Source organism: Oncorhynchus masou, chromosome 13, assembly GCF_036934945.1.
Source record: "Oncorhynchus masou masou isolate Uvic2021 chromosome 13, UVic_Omas_1.1, whole genome shotgun sequence".
NCBI lineage: Eukaryota > Metazoa > Chordata > Actinopteri > Salmoniformes > Salmonidae > Oncorhynchus > Oncorhynchus masou.
The window spans coordinates 54142476-54164975 of record NC_088224.1 but is presented as its reverse complement, the minus strand read 5'-3'; the positions used below and the strand labels follow the sequence as shown (position 1 = coordinate 54164975).

General features: G+C 46.8%; 1 protein-coding gene across 3 annotated transcripts in view; it reads left to right on the top strand.

Moving 5' to 3' along the window:
* Window positions 1-22500, top strand: part of LOC135552582 (cell adhesion molecule DSCAML1-like) — a 174064-nt gene that overhangs the window by 121363 nt on the left and 30201 nt on the right. For 2 of the 3 annotated variants that reach the window (XM_064984289.1, XM_064984288.1), the window contains exons 8-18: window positions 1-90; window positions 546-675; window positions 1768-2046; window positions 2161-2280; window positions 2520-2696; window positions 9740-9945; window positions 10164-10260; window positions 10739-10867; window positions 11080-11247; window positions 12020-12090; window positions 12284-12524. The exon at window positions 1-90 is cut by the window's left edge and continues 53 nt beyond it. In XM_064984289.1, coding sequence (XP_064840361.1) covers window positions 1-90; window positions 546-675; window positions 1768-2046; window positions 2161-2280; window positions 2520-2696; window positions 9740-9945; window positions 10164-10260; window positions 10739-10867; window positions 11080-11247; window positions 12020-12090; window positions 12284-12524 — 1708 coding nt within the window. Of the gene's footprint in view, window positions 91-545; window positions 676-1767; window positions 2047-2160; window positions 2281-2519; window positions 2697-9739; window positions 9946-10163; window positions 10261-10738; window positions 10868-11079; window positions 11248-12019; window positions 12091-12283; window positions 12525-22500 lie in introns of those variants that run through there. The other variant, XM_064984290.1, reaches the window with a different exon arrangement.

The window sequence follows — 22500 nt, the reverse complement described above, 5'->3', positions numbered from 1 at the left end:
ACCTTTATAAACTGCCGTGTGATTGGCTATCCCTACTACTCAATCAAGTGGTACAAGGAGGGGCTTCTGCTGCCCGACAACCATCGTCAGGTGGGTGCATTTCTTCTCTCCACAATTTTCTCAACTTTGTACACAAACGCAAACAAGAGTAACAAGAAAAAAGCCAACTAACGACAACAATCACCTCAGCATCATGCTACATGTACAAATAAATTGTCACAGCTCAGATACAACGTGTCTGTGTCCCCAAACTTTTCCCTTCGCAGTGCTTTTTGACCAGAGCCCTACAGAGCGCAGTTTGGGGACACAGACACGTTGTATCTGAGATATGACCATTTATGTGTACATGTAGCATGATGCAGAGGTGATTGTTGTTGTTATTTGGGTTTTGGTTAAAAGTAGCGTACTATATTGGGTGCCATTTGGGATGCGGACCCTGTATAAATGTAAACTGTTAAAGTGCTGGCATTCCCATGGTCGGGGAATCATAATATTCATTCTAATGTTCATCTTAAACTTAATCTTAATCCTAATCTTGATCTCAGGTGGTGTATGAGAATGGTACTCTGAAGCTAAGTGACGTCCAGAAGGTGTTGGACGAGGGGGCGTACCTCTGCAGCGTGCTCATCCAACCACAGATCTTCATCAGTCAGACCGTCTACGTCCAAGTCAAAGGTCAGGGGTCACTTACTCTACAGGAAGTGTGGTGGGGTAGTAGTTCATTTGTGTGTCCAGTTCTAGTCCAAGAGCCTCTCTGTACGCTTGTGGCTGTCTGTGTTGCTGGATGCTGTGTACGTCACTAAGTGTGTGTGTGCATTTGAGTATGCTTGTGAGTGGGTTAGTTTTGTGTTTGAATGAATTTGTGGGAGAAAGAGCAAGTGAGATTGTGAAAGAGCGAGAGAGCGCACGCGTAGCCTCTAATGACCTCTGATTACGGGCCGGAGCGGCCTGCTACAGCCTCCCAACCACTCAGCAATTGCACAAAGCAAGAGTGCTATTGTGCAGGTATATATGTGTGTGTGTGTGTGTGTGTGTGTGTGTGTGTGTGTGTGTGTGTGTGTGTGTGTGTGTGTGTGTGTGTGTGTGTGCGCGTGTGTGTGTGCGTGCGTCAGAGCACAGGGTCAAGACTGCACAGCTTGCGTGTTGCCTGTTTTATAGTGTGTTGATGAGGTTCAATGTGTGCTTGCCATAGGAAGACGGAAGGGTGTGTCATCTGGTGTGTGTGTGTGAGTGTGTGTGCATCTCGTCATTTCTCTGATTTAATTAGATTAATTTTAACGAGGCCCAAATTAAATCCCCCAGATGTCTCAGCTCTACGCCCCCCCCCTCCCCACCTCATTCCTTGCCCCCCACTCCTACTGTGGTCACCATGGCAACGCCATTCTTCCCTCTGCCGAATGGGCTCTAATTAGAGCAGCTATTATGGGCTGGAGTGGAGAGGTTTGGGGGGCCGGGGAGACGCTGGGTTCCAGGATTAGACTGACTGGAGATCACAGGGAAGGTCACTCACCACCAACTACTAACCAGCCCACCACCCAGTCTCAATCACTCAATATGAACTATCCATCCATCCATCTCTCTCTCTCTCTCTCTCTCTCTCTCTCTCTCTCTCTCTCTCTCTCTCCTTCTCTCTCACACACACATGTATGTATGTATCTGCTTCCCTCCCTCTCTGTCTCTCCCTTTTTGACCCTCTCCCTCCACCTCCTCATGCTTTCTTTCTCCTCTTATTCTGTCTCTCCCTCCCTCCTGTTTTCCGTCTCTCAGTGCCCCCTCTGATCCAACCCTTTGACTTCCCCCCCACCTCCATTGGGAAGCTCATGTACATCGCCTGCGTGGTGTCGTCTGGCGACATGCCCATCCACATCACCTGGCGTAAGGACGGCCAGGAGGTCGCGCCCTCGTCCGGCGTCAACATCGAGACCAAGGAGTACATGAGCTCGCTGCAGATCGGCAAGGTGTCGCTCAAGCACAACGGCAACTACACCTGCATCGCTAGCAACGACGCCGCCACCGTCAGCTCTGAGAGGCAGCTCACTGTCACAGGTGAGACAGGGCCGGTTGACTGACTGACAGACAGACAGACAGACAGACAGACAGACAGACAGACAGTCCCACCGTCAGGCTCCAAGTTTAATCTTCTCCCTCCCCCCCTTACAGTGCCTCCTCAGTTTGTGGTCCAGCCCAATAACCAGGATGGGATCTACGGCAAGGCGGGGGTCCTCAACTGCTCCGTGGACGGATACCCTCCTCCCAAAGTCATGTGGAAGCACGCCAAAGGTACACATCCTCACACGTTGATTTACAGCCTTTGCCGTTACTGTGTATCTAGTCGTGTTTGATATCAGCCTAAAACCGTTCAGATGTCCTATACCATTTAGCAGACACGTTGATCCAAAGTGATTTACAACAGTCAGTGCGTCTACCAGCTGAGTCACACAGAACCACTGTAATATGGTGGATTATGATCTTGATAACCATACTGCAGTTATCAGCGAAATCCCCCCCCCCCCCGCTAGGTACAGGGAACCCCCAACAGTACCACCCAGTGCCTCTGACCGGTCGGATCCAGATCATGGGGAACGGCTCCCTGCTGATTCGTCACGTCCTGGAGGAGGACCGGGGCTACTACCTGTGCCAGGCCTCCAACGGGGTGGGCTCCGACATCAGCAAGAGCATGATCCTGACCGTCAAGAGTGAGTCTGACCTGCAACCCGGACCACGAGTACACATTCTCATCCACACACCAGTGCGAAAGTTACCCTAGTGGTTAGAGCGTTGGGCCAGTAAAATGAAAGGTCGCTAGTTCCAATACCCGAGACGACAAGTTGAAAGATCTGTAATTGTCACCTTGAGGAAGGCACTTAACCCTCAGTCGCTGTACTAGTATGGCTGACCCTGTAGAACAACACATTTCACTGCACCTATCGGGTCTATGTGACACTCACAAAAAACACACCATGACCACATGCTCTCAACCACACACATACTGAGCGAGCTCTGACACCAGCAAACGCATGGTCAAGAGTGAGTCTGACTGCAACCTAACCACACACAGTGAGGAACATAATCGAAGAAAATGGCGAAAACTAGCTGATAGGAGTTAATCAAAAAATAAGGATTGTTACTCCTCTGGTTTAATCTACCTTCCTGGTATAGAGATCGTGGCTTTGCTATTTGTATCCCACGGACACCCCCCCCCCCCATCCTCACCCGTTGATTTAAAGCATTTGCCGTTACTGTGTATCTAGTCGTGTTTGATACCAGCCTAAAACCGTCCAAAGTGATTTACAACAGTCAGTGCGTCTACCAGCTGAGCCACACAGAACCACCATGAGATGGCTTCAGCGAGGGCTGGAACACTCCAGTCAGCCTAGAGTATCAGTTTTCCTCTTGTGTTCTCTCTCTCTCTCTCTTCCTCTCTCTCTCTCTCTCTCTCTCATGAGTCCCTCAGTGCGTCAAAGCAATGAGGCGACTCTGATAGCACTACCATAGCTAGCTATACTGACAGAGAGAGAGAGAGAGAGAGAGAGAGAGAGAGAGAGAGAGAGAGAGAGAGAGAGAGAGAGAGAGTGACCATGGATATACTGATGATACAATACAGAACATGAGAGAGAGAGATGGATTTTGTGACTCTAGGGATCCGTCTTCAATAAACACTTTGTCTTTCATCATGATCTGCGATCAATCTGTCGACCCTGCACTGGCCTTCAGTTACATCAACATCTAAACACACACACACACACACACACACCTTTGCGCTCATCAAATCAAATCAAATGAAATTGTATTGGTCACATACACATGTTTAGCGGATGTTGTTGCAGGTGTAGCGAAACGCTCGCGGTGTTGATAAAGTGCTCTTATCATGTGTGTTAGCCTCTGAAGCCTCTGACCTGCATCTCGCTGTAAATAGCAGACTGTCCTCCTGCAGCAACTTGACAGACAGCTGAGATGCTTCTCACTCACTACCTTACTGTATCTTGCTCTCACTCGTTTCTGCTATAGCTCTCGCCTCTGCTTCGCTCACTTGCTGTGTAGGTGTCACTCACTGTCTCTCTCTCTCTCTCTCTCTCTCTCTCTCTCCCTCACTCTCTCTCTCGGTCTCCGTATCACCCTCACTCTGAGGCGGTGTTAGTGCTGTTGATCGAACCTTTCCTCTCCTCCTGCCTCCCTCAATTCTGTCCGTTTTGCTCGGTGGAGGGAGGAAAGGAGGGAGGGATGAATAAATGATGGAAACAAAACAGAGTTGCTCTCCTCAGATCGATTGTGTGTGTGAGAAGTAAGGGAGGAGTTGAATAGGATGGTATGTGAGTGATTGAAGAGGAGGAGAGAGGGATAGTTAGAGTGAGCATCCTTCCTGGTGCTTATTCACACAGGTCCCACTAAACTGAGTATGAGAGAGGAAGACATGTACAGTACCCGTCAAACGTTTGTACGTACCTACTCATTCCAGGCTTTTTCTTTATTTTTACTATGTTCTACATTGTAGAATCATAGTGAAGACATAACAACTATGACATAACACATCATGAAGTAACCAAAAAAGTGTTAAAAAAACCCTTTACCTTGATGACAGCTTTGCACACTCTTGGCATTCTCTCTCAACCAGCTTCACAAGGAATCTTTTTCCAATAGTCTTGAAGGAGTTCTCACATATGCTGAGCACTTATTGGCTGCTTTTCCTTCACTCTGTGGTCCAACTCATCCCAAACAATCTCAATTGGGTTGAGGTTGGGGGATTGTGGAGGCTAGGTCATCTGATGCAACACATCATTTTCCTTCTTGATCAAATAGCCCTTACACAGTCTGGAGGTGTGTTTTGGGTCATTGTCTTGTTAAAAACAAATGATAGTTTCACTAAGCCCAGAACCAGATGGGATGGTGTATCACTGCACAATGCTGTGGTTGCCATGCTGGTTAAGTGTGCCTTGAATTTTAAATAAATCACTGACAGTGTCACACCAGCAAAGCACCCCCAAACTACCACACCTCCTCCTCCATGCTTCACAGTGGGAAACACACATGAAGAGATTGTCAGATCATCCGTTCACCTACTCTGCGTCTCACAACGACACAGCGGTCATCAGACCAAAGGACCGATTTCCACCGGTCTAATGTCCATTGCTCATGTTTCTTGGCCAAAGTCTCTTCTTCGTATTGGTGTCCTTTAGTAGTGGGTTCTTTGCAGCAATTCAACCATGAAGGCCTGATTCATACAGTCTTCTCTGAACAGTTGATGTTGAAATGTGTCTGTTACTTGAACTCTGTGAAGCATTTAATTGGGCTTAAATTTCTTAGGCTGGTAACTCCAATGAACCTATCCTCTGCAGCAGAGGTAACTCTGTGTCTTCCTTTCCTGTGGCGGTCCTCATGAGAGCCCGTTTTATCATAGAGTGTGATGGTTTTTGCGACTGCACTTGAAGAAACAAAGTTCTTGATATTTTCCGTATTGACTGGCCTTCATGTCTTACAGTAATAACGGACTGTCATTTCTTACCATAAGATGGACTTGGTCTGTTACCAAATAGGGCTATCTTCTGTATACCACCCCTACCTTGTCAGAACAAAACTGATTGGCTCAAACACATGAAGAAGGAAAGAAATTCCACAAATAAACTTTTACCAAGGCACACCTGTTAATTGAAATGCATTCTAGGTAACTACCTCATGAAGCTGGCTGAGAGAATGCCAAGAGTCTGCAAAACTGTCATCAAGGCAAAGGTTGGCTACTTTGAAGAATCTCAAATATATAAAATATATTTTGATTTGTTTAACACGTTTTTGGTCGCTACACGATTCCATATGTGTTATTTCATAGTTTTGATGTCTTCACTATTATTCTACATAGTAAAAAATAAAGCGTAACCCTTGAATGATTAGGTGTGTCCCAAACCTTTGACTGGTAGTCTAGTTCTTATCATCGACTATAGTTTTATACTTTACTGTGATGCTCCTTTATCATACAGAGACGCGTTTCCCAAAACATAATGATCTTAGGCACTAAGATAATTGTTCCTCCATTGCCTAATGGACTTAACCTTTTACTGCAGTGAGCTAAATCAGGGTCACACAGAGGTTACATCCCAATATTACACTTTATATACCCTACCGTTGAAAAGTTTGGGATCACTTAGAAATGTCCTTGTTTTTGAAAGAAAAGCACTTTTTTGTCCATTAAAATAACATACATGCAGTGTAGACATTGTTAATGTGGTAAATGACTATTGTAGCTGGAAACGGCAGATTTTTTTATGGAGTATCTACATAGGCATACAGAGGCCCATTATCAGCAACCATCATTCCTGTGTTCCAATGGCACGTTGTGTTACCTAATCCAAGTTTATCATTTTAAAAGGCTAATTGATCATTAGAAAACCTTTTTGCAATTATGTTAGCACAGCTAAAAACTGTTGTTCTGAATAAGAAGCAATTAAACTGGTCTTCTTTAGACTAGTTGAGTATCTGGAGCATCAGCATTTGTGGGCTTGATTACAGGCTCACAATGGCCAGAAACAAAAAACTTTCTTCCAAAACTCATCAGTATATTCTTGTTCTAAGAAATGAAGGCTATTCTATGCAAGAAATTGCCAAGAAACTGAAGATCTTGTACAACGCCATGTACTACTCCCTTCACTGAACTGAGGCCCCGGTGCACAACTGAGCAAGAGGGCAAGTACATTAGGGCAACAATTTGACAACTAGAATGCCAAAGGACTGCAAGGCTGTCATTGCTGCAAATTCAGGATTCTATGACGAAAGCAAAGATGGACACAATTATTATTTCAATTAAAAATAATTATTTATAACCTTGTCAACATCTTGACTATATTTCCTATTCAATTTGCAACTAATTTCATATATGTTTTCATGGAAAACAAGAACATTTCTAAGTGAACACAAATGTTGAATGGTAGCGTACATCACAGAAGACTGAAATATAACACAACTGTTTGACATAGAAACACCAGATTTTTGGCTTTTAATTATTATTTACTCATATAAATTATCAAAAATGTAACATTCCACCCACGAGGCCACTAGGTAACATGACTTTATTATGATTATGAGTAAGAAACATTTATTCTAGGGTCAAAATGGACTATTAAGTGTAAATAGGATACATTTGGTCATACAGTTAGTCCCGTTCAAAACGGAGATTTACAAGATTATTTAAAAAAAATGTAATGGAATGAAGGGTGTGTAGCAGTTTTCCTTGGGTTGGGTTTATTTCAATCCTGCCCACATACTCACAGCTGGCAACACCTAAGTAATCATCAATTTGGAGCACAGCTGCAAGTGACCCAATCATAATGCCCGTGGTGAATTTGGTTTGACTTTGGATATCCCTATGGGGCTAGTTTTTTTCACCTTTATTTAACCAGGTAGGCTAGTTGAGAACAAGTTCTCATTTGCAACTGCGACCTGGCCAAGATAAAGCATAGCAGTGTGACAGACAACATAGAGTTACACATGGAGTAAACAATTAACAAGTCAATAACACAGTAGAAAAAAAGAAGAAAAAAGAGTATATACATTGTGTGCAAAAGGCATGAGGAGGTAGGCGAATAATTAAAATTTTACAGATTAACACTGGAGTGATAAATGATCAGATGGTCATGTACAGGTAGAGATAGAAGAAAAAAAGAAGAAAAAAGAGTATATACATTGTGTGCAAAAGGCATGAGGAGGTAGGCGAATAATTAAAATTTTACAGATTAACACTGGAGTGATAAATGATCAGATGGTCATGTACAGGTAGAGATATAGGTGTGCAAAAGAGCAGAAAAGTAAATAAATAAAAACAGTATGGGGATGAGGTAGGTAAAAATGGGTGGGCTATTTACCGATAGACTGTGTACAGCTGCAGCGATCGGTTAGCTGCTCAGATAGCAGATGTTTGAAGTTGGTGAGGGAGATAAAAGTCTCCAACTTCAGCGATTTTTGCAATTCGGTCCAGTCACAGGCAGCAGAGAACTGGAACGAAAGGCGGCCAAATGAGGTGTTGGCTTTAGGGATGATCAGCGAGATACACCTGCTGGAGCGCGTGCTACGGGTGGGTGTTGCCATCGTGACCAGTGAACTGAGATAAGGCGGAGCTTTACCTAGCATGGACTTGTAGATGACCTGGAGCCAGTGGGTCTGGCGACGAATATGTAGCGAGGGCCAGCCGACGAGAGCATACAGGTCGCAGTGGTGGGTGGTGTAAGGTGCTTTAGTGACAAAACGGATGGCACTGTGATAAACTGCATCAAGTTTGCTGAGTAGAGTGTTTGAAGCTATTTTGTAGATAACATCGCCGAAGTCGAGGATCGGTAGGATAGTCAGTTTTACTAGGGTAAGTTTGGCGGCGTGAGCGAAGGAGGCTTTGTTGCGGAATAGAAAGCCGACTCTAGATTTGATTTTCGATTGGAGATGTTTGATATGAGTCTGGAAGGAGAGTTTACAGTCTAGCCAGACACCTAGGTACTTATAGATGTCCACATATTCAAGGTCGGAACCATCCAGGGTGGTGATGCTAGTCCGGCATACGGGTGCAGGCAGCGAACGGTTGAAAAGCATGCATTTGGTTGGCAGTTGGAGGCCACGGAAGGAGTGTTGTATGGCATTGAAGCTCGTTTGGAGGTTAGATAGCACAGTGTCCAAGGACGGGCCGGAAGTATACATAATGCTGTCGTCTGCGTAGAGGTGGATCAGGGAATCGCCCGCAGCAAGAGCAACATCATTGATATATATACAGAGAAAAGAGTCGGCCCGAGAATTGAACCCTGTGGCACCCCCATAGAGACTGCCAGAGGACCGGACAGCATGCCCTCCGATTTGACACACTGAACTCTGTCTGCAAAGTAGTTGGTGAACCAGGCAAGGCAGTCATTGGAAAAACCGAGGCTACTGAGTCTGCCGATAAGAATATGGTGATTGACAGAGTCGAAAGCCTTGGCAAGGTCGATGAAGACGGCTGCACAGTACTGTCTTTTATCGATGGCGGTTATGATATCGTTTAGTACCTTGAGCGTGGCTGAGGTGCACCCATGACCGGCTCGGAAACCAGATTGCACAGCGGAGAAGGTACGGTGGGATTCGAGATGGTCAGTGACCTGTTTGTTGACTTGGCTTTCGAAGACCTTAGATAGGCAGGGCAGGATGGATATTGGTCTGTAACAGTTTGGGTCCAGGGTGTCTCCCCCTTTGAAGAGGGGGATGACTGCGGCAGCTTTCCAATCCTTGGGGATCTCAGACGATATGAAAGAGAGGTTGAACAGGCAGTTAGTTAGGGACCATCAGTACATTACACAATGTACATGGGACAATATTTTAAATGTTCAATGGTTCCAAATTTCAATGACTTAAAAACCTCAAACCAATGATATACCAATGATATATATATATTGACTGTCCATAACTAGCCCCACAGATAGGCTATTCAAAGTCAAACCAATGGTGACACACTGGCCAGCTGAAGCTAATTGGCCAAAGAAGTTGGCTAGCTTGCTAGCCAAGGCTAAGTCCAGACACAAGACTTGGTTATGCTGTTTCAATCTCATTCGCATTTCCTAATGAGGAGGATTAAACCCTAAAATGATCTTAGTGCGAAAGTTGATTCTTATATTCCGGTGGAAACTCATGTATAACGAAAAACTCTGCCTGTATTTCCCTCTCGGACCCTGTCCCATTATTCCCCTTGTCACTCCCGCCATCCATCCCACCTTCATTCATCCCTGCATCGTTCTCTCTCCAGTCCCAGCAATGATCACGTCGCACCCCAACACCACCATGGCCATTAAGGGGCAGATTAAGGAGCTGAACTGCACGGCGAGGGGGGAATGGCCTATCATCATCCGTTGGGAGCGCGGTGACACGGTCATCGACCCCGACCGTAACCCTCGCTACGCCATCACCACCAGCCCCAACGAGAAGAGTGACGAAGTATTGTCTACGCTGAAGGTAAGTCACACACATATGTACTGTAGACATATACACACACACACAAACATACAGTCAGACACAGAAACACACACACACACAGATAACACACGCGCCATTTAGAGGGTTAGGACATCAGATACACCAAATTGAGGATATGAGAAGTGGCCTTATGTAGTCTGCATCTCTCTCTCTCTCTCTCTCTCTCTCTCTCTCTCTCTCTCTGTCTCTGTGTGTAGCTGAAGCCAGCAGAACGTGGTGACTCGGTCTTCTTCTCCTGCCATGCCATCAACTCCTATGGAGAGGGACGGGGACTCATCCAGCTCACTGTGCAAGGTCAGTGGGTCAGACAATCAGCCAGATGGAAATGCTTGGGTCACATTCATTAGCGCACACCGTAGCAAAGCGTTTTGCAATGGAAAATGCTAGTTCAGGTAATCATCCCTGTTTCAGTATGTCTTCTTCCGTTTGGTGTTTGGTGCCTAGTGAAAGGACAACTACCTGCTTACTGTGACGTGAATCGGGAGAGAGCAAGAATCAGTACAGGATCGCTTTCTTTCACACTATGCTAATGTTCTATTCCCTCTACACTCTTAAAAACAAATGTGCTATCTGGAAATTAAAAGGGTTATTCTGCTGTCCCCATTGGAGAACCCTATTGGGTTCCAGGTAGAACAATATTTGGTTCCATTTAGAACCCTTTCTACAGAGGGTTCTACCTGGAACCCAAAATGATTCTACCTGGAACTAAAAAGGTTCTACCTTACATCTTTCTCCTTTCCTTTCTTTCTTTCTCTCCCTCTTTCTCTCTCAGAGCCCCCAGACCCTCCAGAGTTGGAGGTGAGGGAGGTGAAGGATCGGAGTATGAACCTGCGCTGGACCCAGAGATTTGACGGCAACAGCATCATCACCAGCTACGACATTGAGTACAAGAACAAGACCGGTATGCCAGGGGTCAGCGGGGGTTAAACTACGGATTGACTATTAGTCGGTACTGAGAACATAACTATAACCGACTAATGTATCTTCTCTCTTTTGTGCGCACACACACACTCACACAAACACACACATACATATATATACACATTCACTCACTCACTCACTTACACACACACACACTCTCTTACACACACACACACTCATAAACACACGCAGATCCATGGGAGTTGAAGCATGCCACTCGTAAGATCTCTCCCACCAATAACCAGGCCAACATCGTGGATTTACACCCTGCCCAAGTCTACAGCATCCGCATGTTCTCCTACAACAAGATTGGACACAGTCAAGCCAGCAAGGAGCTCACCATCAGCACCGAGGAAGCGCGTGAGTCGAACACAACACACACACACACACACACACACACACACACACAAAGTATTCAGACCCTTTGACTTGTTCCACATTTTGTTACGTTGCAGCCGTATTCTAAAATGTATTCAATAAAACAAATCCCTCAGCAATCTACACACAATATCACATAAGGACAAAGTGAAAACAGGTTTTTCGATAATTTTGCCAGTTTATTGAAAATAAAAAAAACAGAAATACCTCATTTACGTAAGTATTCAGACCCTTTGCTATGAGACACGAAATTGAGCTCAGGTGCTTCCTGTTTCCATTGAGTTTCCATTGATCATCCTTGTGATGCTTCTACAACTTGATTTGGAAAGGCACACACCGGTGAGAGAAAAAACCCAGCCATGAGGTCGAAGGAATTGTCTGTAGAGCTCCGAAACAGGATTGTGTTGAGGCAAAGATCTGGGGAAGGGTACCAAACAATGTCTGCATCATTGAAGGTCCCCAAAAACACAGTGGTCTCATTCTTAAATGGAAGAAGTTTAGAACCACCAAGACTCTTCCTAGAGCTGGCCACCCAGCCAAAGGTGACCAAGAACCCGATGGTCACTCTGACAGAGCTATTGAAATCCTCTGTGGAGATGGAAGAAGTTAACAAAATGTGGAAAAAGTCAAGGTGTTTGAATATTTTCCGAAGGCACTGTACAAGCACACACACAAATTCGCACAAACAGATATCGACGAGAAGACCTTAGTCAATCCTTTTCAGTGCAGTCAATCTCTCTTTTCCTACCGCCAGAGCCCGATGGTCCACCTATGGAGGTTTTCCTCCAGCCTATGACCTCGCAGAGCATCCGCGTCACCTGGAAGGTAAACCACCTGTAGATTCAAGACTATTACAAACATCATAGCAATATGACATGAGATGATCTTTACAGGTCGAGGCCCAGTCTGAAATTAAAACCTAGAATCACATATCTGTTCACGCCACAGAACTCTATCAATGTAAATTTTTATCCTCTTTCATTCTCTCATCCCTCTCTTCCCCCTCTCTCCCTTCTAGGCCCCTAGGAAGGAGCTTCAGAACGGGGTGATCCGGGGTTACCAGATTGGTTACCGTGAGAACGGGCCGGGCAGTAACGGCCAGTACAGTATCGTTGAGATGAAGGCTACAGGGGACAGTGAGGTGTACACCCTGGACAACCTGAAGAAGTTTGCCCAATATGGAGTGGTGGTCCAGGCCTTCAACAGGGCCGGCACAGGCCCCTCCAGCTCTGAGATCAACGCTACCACACTGGAAGATGGTAGGGGGCATGGAACACACACACACAGAAGACATACGCGCACACACACACACACACACACACAATCCTTGATTGATGTTCTAATGTGTTTTCTTAGCTGGAGCCCTAATGTAGACATGTCTATTCTACCACACCCAGAAATCTGCTCCTTTTATTCTTTGTCCCCAACGCTCTAGGCGACCAGTTTTGATAGCCTTTATCCGTACCCTCATCCTACTCCTCCTCTGTTCCTCGGGTGATGTGGAGCTAAACCCAGTTTCATGCATGTCAGCATCAGAAGCCTCCTCCCTAAGTTTATTCAGCATCAGAAGCCTCCTCCCTAAGTTTATTTTACTCAATGCTTTAACACACTCCGCCAACCCTGATGTCCTTGCCGTGTCTGAATCCTGGCTTAGGAAGGCCACCAACAATTCTGAGATTTCCATACCAAACTACAACATTTTCCGTCAAGATAGAACTGCCAAAGGGGGAGGAGTTAGCCTGCAAAGTTCTGTCTATACCCAAACCGTTTGAACTTCTAATTTAAAAAATTAACCTGTCCAGAATAAGTCTCTCACTGTTGCCGCCTGCTTTCGACCCTCCTCCACTCCCAGCTGTGCCCTGGACACCATTTGTGAATTGATCACCCCCGATTTAGCTCCAGAGTTCGTTCTGTTAGGTGACCTAAACTGGGATATGCTTAACACCTCGGCAGTTCTATAATCTAAGCTAGATGCCCTCAATCTCACACAAATCATCAAGGAACCCACCAGGTACAACCCTAAATCAGTAAACATGGGCACCCTCATAGAGATTATCCTGACCAACTTGCCCTCCAAATACACCTGTTTTCAATCAGGATCTCAGCGATCACTGCCTCATTGCCTGTATCCGCTATGGGTCCACGGTCAAACGGCCACCCCTCATCACTGTCAAACGCTCCCTAAAACACTTCTGCGAGCAGGCCTTTCTAATCGACCTGGCCCGGGTATCCTACCTCATCCAATCAGTTGAGGATGCCTTGTCATTCTTTAAAAGTAATTTCCTCACCATCTTAGATAAGCATGCACCGTTCAAAAAAAGCAGAACCAAGAACAGATATAGCCCTTGGTTCACTCCAGACCTGACTGCCCTTGACCAGAACAATATGTGGCGGACTGCAATAGCATCGAATAGTCCCCGCAATATGCAACTGTTCAGGAAAGTCTGGAACCAATACATGCAGTCAGTCAGGAAAGCAAAGGCTAGCTTTTTCGAACAGAAATTCACATCCTGTAGCTCAAACTCCAAAAAGCTTTGGGACACTGTAAAGTCCATGGAGAATAAGAGCACCTCCTCCCTGTTGCCCACTGCACTGAGGCTAGGTAATACGGTCACCACTGATAAATTTCAATAAGCATCTCTCGACGGCTGGCCATGCCTTCCTCCTGGCTACTCCAAACCCGGCCAACAGCCCCCCCCCCCCCCGCAGCTACTCGCCCAAGCCTCCCCAGCTTCTCCTTCACCCAAATCCAGACAGCAGATGTTCTGAGAGAGCTGCAGGACCTGGACCTGTACAAATCAGCTGGGATAGACAATCTGGACCCTCTATTTCTAATAATATCTTCACTCATTGTTGCCACCCCTATTGACATCCTGTTCAACCTCTCTTTCATATCGTCCGAGATCCCTAAAGATTTGAAAGCTGCCGCGTTCATCCCCCTCTTCAAAGGGGGTGATGCCCTAGACCCAAACTGCTACAGACCTAGATCTATCCTACCCTGCCTATCTAAAGTCTTTGAAAGCAAAGTTAATAAACAGATCACTGGCCATTTCGAATCCCACCGTACCTTCTCCGCTGTGCAATCCGGTTTCCGAGCAGGTCACGGGTGCACCTCAGCCATGCTCAAGGTACTAAACGATATCATAACCACCATCGATAAAAGACAGTACTGTGCAGCCGTCTTCATCAACCTGGCCAAAGCTTTCGACTCTGTTCAGTGTGTCAAATCGGAGGGCATGTTGTCCGGACCTCTGGCAGTCTCCATGGGGGTACCACAGGGTTCAATTTTCGGGCCGACTCTTTTCTCTGTATATATCAATGATGTCACTCTTGCTGCGGGCGATTCCCTGATCCACCTCTACGCAGACGACACCATTCTGTATACTTCTGGCCCTGCCTTGGACACTGTGCTAACTAACCTCTGAACGGGCTTCAATGCCATACAACATCCCTTCCGTGGCCTCCAACTGCTCTTAAACGCTAGTAAAACCAAATGCATGCTTTTCATCCGTTTGCGGCTCGCACTCGCCCGCCCGACTAGCATCCCCGCATTGGATGGTTCCGACCTAGAATATGTGGACAACTATAAGGACCTAGGTGTCTGGTTAGACTGTAAACTCTCCTTCCAGAATATTGGAGAAGTGGTTTACCCATACATTTCCATTTTGGATAGATAATTCATTGTGTTAGTTTGTTTAGTGTTTTCCCAGAAGTGGTTAGAGTCTACTGATTCTTCAATTACATTTAGCTGATGTCTGACGTGCTGTTCCTTTTTCCGTAGTGTATTTCTGAATCGTTTTCGCGATTCACCATAGTAAAGGCGTAGACTCAGGTTTTCCGGGTCTCGGTTTTTGGTTGGACAGGTTTCTCAATTTCTTTCTTAGATTTTTGCATTCTTCATCAAAACATTTGTCATTGTTGTTCATTTTCTTCAGTTTTCTATTTGAGATTTTTAGATTTGATAAGGAAGCTGAGAGGTCAAATATACTGTGAAGATTTTCTACTGCCAGGTTTACACCTTCACTATTACAGTGGAGCGTTTTGTCCAGGAAGTTATCTAAAAGGGATTGAATTTGGTGTTGCCTAATTGTTTTTTTGGTAGGTTTCCACACTATATTCCTTCCATCTATAGCATTTCTTAATATTATTCAGTTCCTCAGGCTTTGATGCTTCATGATTGAGTATTGCTCTGTTCAAGTAGGCTGTGATTTTTGCTGTGTCAGTGGGCTGACTGAACACTCTGAGAGACTGTGTTGAGGTCAGTGATAAAGTAGTCTACAGTAATTCTGCCAAGAGATGAGCTATAGGTGTACCTACCATAGGAGTCCCCTCGAAGCCTACCATTGACTATGTACACACCCAGCGTGCGGCAGAGCTGTAGGAGTTGTGACCCATTTTTGTTGGTTATGTTGTCATAGTTGTGCCTAGGGGGGGCATATTGGGGAGGGAATACTGTCACCTCCAGGCAGGTGTTTGTCCCCCTGTGTGCTGAGGGTGTCAGGTTCTTGTCCGGTTCTGGCATTTCGGTCACCACAGACTAGTACATGTCCCTGGGCCTGGAAATGATTGATTTCCCCCTCCAGGATGGAGAAGCTGTCTTCAGTAAAGTATGGGGTTTCTAGTGGGGGGATATAGGTAGCACACAGGAGGACATTTTTCTCTGTTAAGATCATATCCTTTTGAGTTTCTAGCCAAATGTAAAATGTTCCTGTTTTGATTAATTTAATGGAGTGAGTTAGGTCTGCTCTATACCAAATTAGCATACCCCCTGAGTCCCTTCCCTGTTTCACACCTGTTAATTTGGTGGATTTGACTGCCAGCTCTTTCTAAACCAAGAGGGCAACCAGTGGGTCTGTCTCCTCTATACCATGTTTCTTGTAGGATGACAATGTCTGTATTTCCGATTTCTTTGATGAAGTCTAGGTTCCTGCTCTTTAGGCCAAAGGCAGATGACCTCAGGCCTCGGATATTCCAGGATGAGATAGTGAAGGCTTTGTGTTCCATAAAGTGACCAATGTTGTGTGGTTTGGCTTCAGGCCAGAAAGTGTGAGCAGAGCCTGCTGAACATCTGGTACATGCCATTGGCTTGGGCTAGTGTAAGAGTTTGGGTTGGGCCTGTTTGCACACTCACGGCCGGGCGCATGTTGAGGCCCTCTTTGTGGGAATGGGGTAGGCAGGAGGGGCATGGGTCTAATCCAGTGGTTCTTAACCTTGTTGGAGGTACTGAACCCAACGAGTTTCATATGTGCATTCACCGAACCCTTCTTAATTGGAAAAATAAAATATGATTTTTTCATATTCAAAACATAGGTAAATATTTTACTGGTGCAGAAAATGAACCGTGCATCAACATCACTGTGTTCAAAGAACAAAATCACCAAAACATGATTTTCACACAAAAACAAAAACGTAATAATGAATATTTACTGCAAATCAGTGTGACTTCTGTCTTTCAGAGACCAGTTCAGAAATGCGCGGCTTCACCTTGGCAAGTGCCACTCTCATGTCATTTTCACAACAAAGTCTGTTCCTTTTCTTCGTTTTTATGTCCAGCATCCTCGAAAAGGATTGCTCGCAAAGATATGTTGTAACAAACAGTATGAAAATCTCCAGAGCTTTCTTAGCAATAACAGGGTACGTTACCATTTGTTGACACCAAAACGTTGAAAGCGTTGTTGTTCTGAAGAGTTGCTGTTGAACCTGGCTCCGCTGAATTTCAATGATTTCATCAAGGTGGCAATTGCTTGCTTCAGTTCCGCGGGTACAGAAATGTCTCCGATTCCAGATACATCTTTGATCTTTCTTACACAGTCGTCCAGCAGGGGAAAGTGTGTGAAGTTATCGTTCTCTGTTCGTCGTTTCCATAACGCTTTTTTTGAAAAGCCTTCGGGTTTTCCTCCGCTTCGATGATGTTGACTCCACCGCCCTGCATCTTTTGATTGAGATGATTGAGAGCTGTGAAGATATCAGCCATGTATGCTAAAATGAGAATGAATTCAGAATTTTTGAAGCAATCTGCATGACAATGTTGGTGGTGCTCTTGCAAAAACCGGGCTAATTCCACACGCACGGCAAAAACACGATTCAGCACCTGTCCCCGGGATAACCACCGAACGGTAGAATGGTACAGAAGTACCTCGAATTCAGAGCCCATTTCTTTACACAGCTCACTGAAGATGCGGTGCCTCAGAGCACTAGTTCGCACATAGTTCACGCATTCCACTACAATTTGTAATACTTCTGCCAGTTTTGGAGGCAAGGTTTTTGTTGCCAACGCATGCCTGTGCAGAATACAATGCGTAACAATGATGTGTGGTGCATCGGCTTTCACCAAAACCAGACTTTCTTCCCAGCATGACTGGAGCTCCGTCCGAACAAACTGCAGACACAGATATCCCACGAAAGATTGTTGTCTTTGAAGAAGTCATCCACAAGTTTCTTCACATCGGCTGCCTTAGTTGTTGTTGTAAGAGGCTTAAAAAATAAAAAATCTTCCTTTATCACATCGTCTTTCACATAGCGCACGAATACAGCAAACTGGCTTAGATTAGAAACGTCTGTGGTCTTGTCGAGTTGAAGGCTGAATTTTGCCGGGCTTGAATTCAGATCTGCAACTACTTGAGCCAAGATGTCTTTGCTCATGTCCTCTATTCTGTCGATTGATGGTGTCATTTGAAAGAGGAATTTGGGATAACTTAACTTCAGCCTCTTTTCCCAGCATGATATTCGCCATCTTCAACACAGCTGGTTTTATGAGTGTTTCACCAATGGTGTGTGGTTTGCCCTGCTTTGCGATCAGGTAAGAAACTTCGTACGATGCTGTGAGGATTGGTTTGTTGATGGGTACAAAGCCGAGAACAGGCAGAGTAGCCTTTTCATCGAATCTGGCTCTCTTCACCTTGAATTCAGCGAGCGTCGTGATCTTGTATTTTGCATCTCCATGCAGCTTAAGGAAGTGTTCTATTAGTTTTGCCGGTGCAAGACTAGAATTGCTCAACTTTGCATTGCAAATCATGAGGTTAGGACGCTGACTCCCATCACGTTCCATTATACATGCGAATCCATATTGTACATATTCGTCCGACGACTTTCGTTTTTTGCTCGACATAGTAATTATGAAGGGATTAAAATATTAAAAAAGAAATCACAAGACATACCATCATGACAGTCACAAGTCGACTACTGAGCGCACCAAATTCCCTGCAGCACAGATAGGCCAAGCGATGTAACGCGATCACCTGCAGCCAATGATGGCCAAGCGGGGCGTGTCATCACGAATCACATGAGTCGGATGTGTGTCTTGACCTCCGCCGTCAAACCCAGGTTAAGAACCACTGGTCTAATCTGAGGGGGCCTAAATGGGGTGTGGGAATGGTTGACTTGGGGGGTGTGAATTGGTTGGGGTGGGGGTGTGTATGTGGCTGGTGGTGTTGTGGTCTGGATGTAGGTCCCCTCGGCATGGGTCCTCTATGTGTAGGTCCGGGAGGGGGGTCCCGCAGGTTTGTGACAGTGTCTCGCTGGTCTGGGCGGGGTGTCTATTGATCTGTTGCTCCTGTGTGAAGTGTTGGGGCTGCGTTTGAGCGCGATGTAGAGTTTGTGCAAAGGTGGGCACTGCTGCCTTGTAGAGGTGGACCTGGTCATAGAGGCTGTTCAAGTCCAGGGTGGAGTGGTGGACACTGCTGCCTTGTATAGGTGGACCTGATCATAGAGGCTGTTCAAGTCCTGGGTGGAGTGGTGTGCACTGCTGCCTTGTATAGGTGGACCTGGTCATAGAGGCTGTTCAAGTCCAAGGTAGAGTGGTGGACACTGCTGCCTTGTATAGGTGGACCTGGTCATAGAGTCTGTTCAAGTCATTGGTGGAGTGGTGGGCACTGCTGCCTTGTATAGGTGGACCTGGTCATAGAGTCTGTTCAAGTCCTTGGTGGAGTGGTGGGCACTGCTGCCTTGTATAGGTGGACCTGGTCATAGAGTCTGTTCAAGTCCTTGGTGGAGTGGTGGGCACTGCTGCCTTGTATAGGTGGACCTGGTCATAGAGTCTGTTCAAGTCCTTGGTGGAGTGGTGGGCACTGCTGCCTTGTATAGGTGGACCTGGTCATAGAGTCTGTTCAAGTCCTTGGTGGAGTGGTGGGCACTGCTGCCTTGTATAGGTGGACCTGGTCATAGAGTCTGTTCAAGTCCTTGGTGGAGTGGTGGACACTGCTGCCTTGTATAGGTGGACCTGGTCATAGAGTCTGTTCAAGTCCTTGGTGGAGTGGTGGACACTGCTGCCTTGTAGAGGTGGACCTGGTCATAGAGGCTGTTCAAGTCCTTGGTGGAGTGGTGGGCACTGCTGCCTTGTATAGGTGGACCTGGTCATAGAGTCTGTTCAAGTCCTTGGTGGAGTGGTGGGCACTGCTGCCTTGTATAGGTGGACCTGGTCATAGAGTCTGTTCAAGTCATTGGTGGAGTGGTGGGCCAGGAAAACATTTGGGTTTGTGGAACAGTCACAGGAAATACTTGTGTTTGCCTGCTGTCTCTCCACCCATACCTCTCTCTGTGTCTGGGTGATCTCTCCAACACTCTCCTGTGTATTTCTCTCTCTCTCCCATCCCTCTCAGTGTCTGGGTGATCTCTCCAACACTCTCCTGTGTATTTCACTCTCCCCCCATGCCTCTCTCTTAGTGTCTGGGTGATCTCTCCTGTATATTTCTCTCTCTCCCCATCCCTCTCTCTCAGTGTCTGGGTGATCTCTAGCGGGGCGTCTCTCCAACACCCTCCTGTATATTTCACTCTCCCCCCATCCCTCTCTCTTAGGGTCTGGGTGATCTCTCCAACACTCTCCTGTGTATTTCACTCTCTCCCCATCCCTCTCTCTCAGTGTCTGGGTGATCTCTCCAACACTCTCCTGTGTATTTATCTCTCTCCCCCCCCATCCCTCTCAGTGTCTGGGTGATCTCTCCAACACTCTCCTGTGTATTTCTCTCTCTCTCCCCCCCCATCCCTCTCAGTGTCTGGGTGATCTCTCCAACACTCTCCTGTGTATTTCTCTCTCTCCCCTATCCCTCTCCCTCAGTGTCTGGGTGATCTCTCCAACACTCTCCTGTGTATTTCTCTCTCTCTCTCCCCCCCATCACTCTCAGTGTCTGGGTGATCTCTCCAACACTCTCCTGTGTATTTCTCTCTCTCCCCCATCCCTCTCCCTCAGTGTCTGGGTGATCTCTCCAACACTCTCCTGTGTATTTCTCTCTCTCCCCCCCATCCCTCTCCCTCAGTGTCTGGGTGATCTCTCCAACACTCTCCTGTGTATTTCTCTCTCTCCCCCATCCCTCTCTCTCAGTGTCTGGGTGATCTCTCTAACACTCTCCTGTGTATTTCTCTCTCTCCCCCATCCCTCTCTCTCAGTGTCTGGGTGATCTCTCTAACACTCTCCTGTGTTATTTCTCTCTCCCCATCCCTCTCCCTCAGTGTCTGGGTGATCTCTCCAACACTCTCCTGTGTATTTCTCTCTCTCTCCCTTCCCCCCCATCCCTCTCAGTGTCTGGGTGATCTCTCCAACACTCTCCTGTGTATTTCACTCTCCCCCATCCCTCTCTCTTAGTGTCTGGGTGATCTCTCCTGTGTATTTCTCTCTCTCTCCCTTCCCCCCCATCCCTCTCAGTGTCTGGGTGATCTCTCCAACACTCTCCTGTGTATTTCACTCTCCCCCCATCCCTCTCTCTCAGTGTCTGGGTGATCTCTAGCGGGGCGTCTCTCCAACACCCTCCTGTATATTTCACTCTCCCCCCATCCCTCTCTCTTAGTGTCTGGGTGATCTCTCCAACACTCTCCTGTGTATTTCACTCTCCCCCCATCCCTCTCTCTTAGTGTCTGGGTGATCTCTCCAACACTCTCCTGTGTACTTCCCTCTCTCCCCATCCCTCTCTCTCAGTGCCTGGGTGATCTCCAGCGGGGCGTCTCTCCAACACCCTCCTGTATATTTCTCTCCCCCCCCCCCCCAAACCTCTCAGTGTCTGGGTGATCTCTCCAACACTCTCCTGTGTATTTCTCTCTCTCTCCCATCCCTCTCAGTGTCTGGGTGATCTCTCCAACACTCTCCTGTGTATTTCACTCTCCCCCCATGCCTCTCTCTTAGTGTCTGGGTGATCTCTCCTGTATATTTCTCTCTCTCCCCATCCCTCTCTCTCAGTGTCTGGGTGATCTCTAGCGGGGCGTCTCTCCAACACCCTCCTGTATATTTCACTCTCCCCCCATCCCTCTCTCTTAGGGTCTGGGTGATCTCTCCAACACTCTCCTGTGTATTTCACTCTCTCCCCATCCCTCTCTCTCAGTGTCTGGGTGATCTCTCCAACACTCTCCTGTGTATTTATCTCTCTCCCCCCATCCCTCTCAGTGTCTGGGTGATCTCTCCAACACTCTCCTGTGTATTTCTCTCTCTCTCCCCCCATCCCTCTCAGTGTCTGGGTGATCTCTCCAACACTCTCCTGTGTATTTCTCTCTCTCCCCTATCCCTCTCCCTCAGTGTCTGGGTGATCTCTCCAACACTCTCCTGTGTATTTCTCTCTCTCTCTCCCCCCCATCACTCTCAGTGTCTGGGTGATCTCTCCAACACTCTCCTGTGTATTTCTCTCTCTCCCCCATCCCTCTCCCTCAGTGTCTGGGTGATCTCTCCAACACTCTCCTGTGTATTTCTCTCTCTCCCCCCCATCCCTCTCCCTCAGTGTCTGGGTGATCTCTCCAACACTCTCCTGTGTATTTCTCTCTCTCCCCCATCCCTCTCTCTCAGTGTCTGGGTGATCTCTCTAACACTCTCCTGTGTATTTCTCTCTCTCCCCCATCCCTCTCTCTCAGTGTCTGGGTGATCTCTCTAACACTCTCCTGTGTTATTTCTCTCTCCCCATCCCTCTCCCTCAGTGTCTGGGTGATCTCTCCAACACTCTCCTGTGTATTTCTCTCTCTCTCCCTTCCCCCCCATCCCTCTCAGTGTCTGGGTGATCTCTCCAACACTCTCCTGTGTATTTCACTCTCCCCCCATCCCTCTCTCTTAGTGTCTGGGTGATCTCTCCTGTGTATTTCTCTCTCTCTCCCTTCCCCCCCATCCCTCTCAGTGTCTGGGTGATCTCTCCAACACTCTCCTGTGTATTTCACTCTCCCCCCATCCCTCTCTCTCAGTGTCTGGGTGATCTCTAGCGGGGCGTCTCTCCAACACCCTCCTGTATATTTCACTCTCCCCCCATCCCTCTCTCTTAGTGTCTGGGT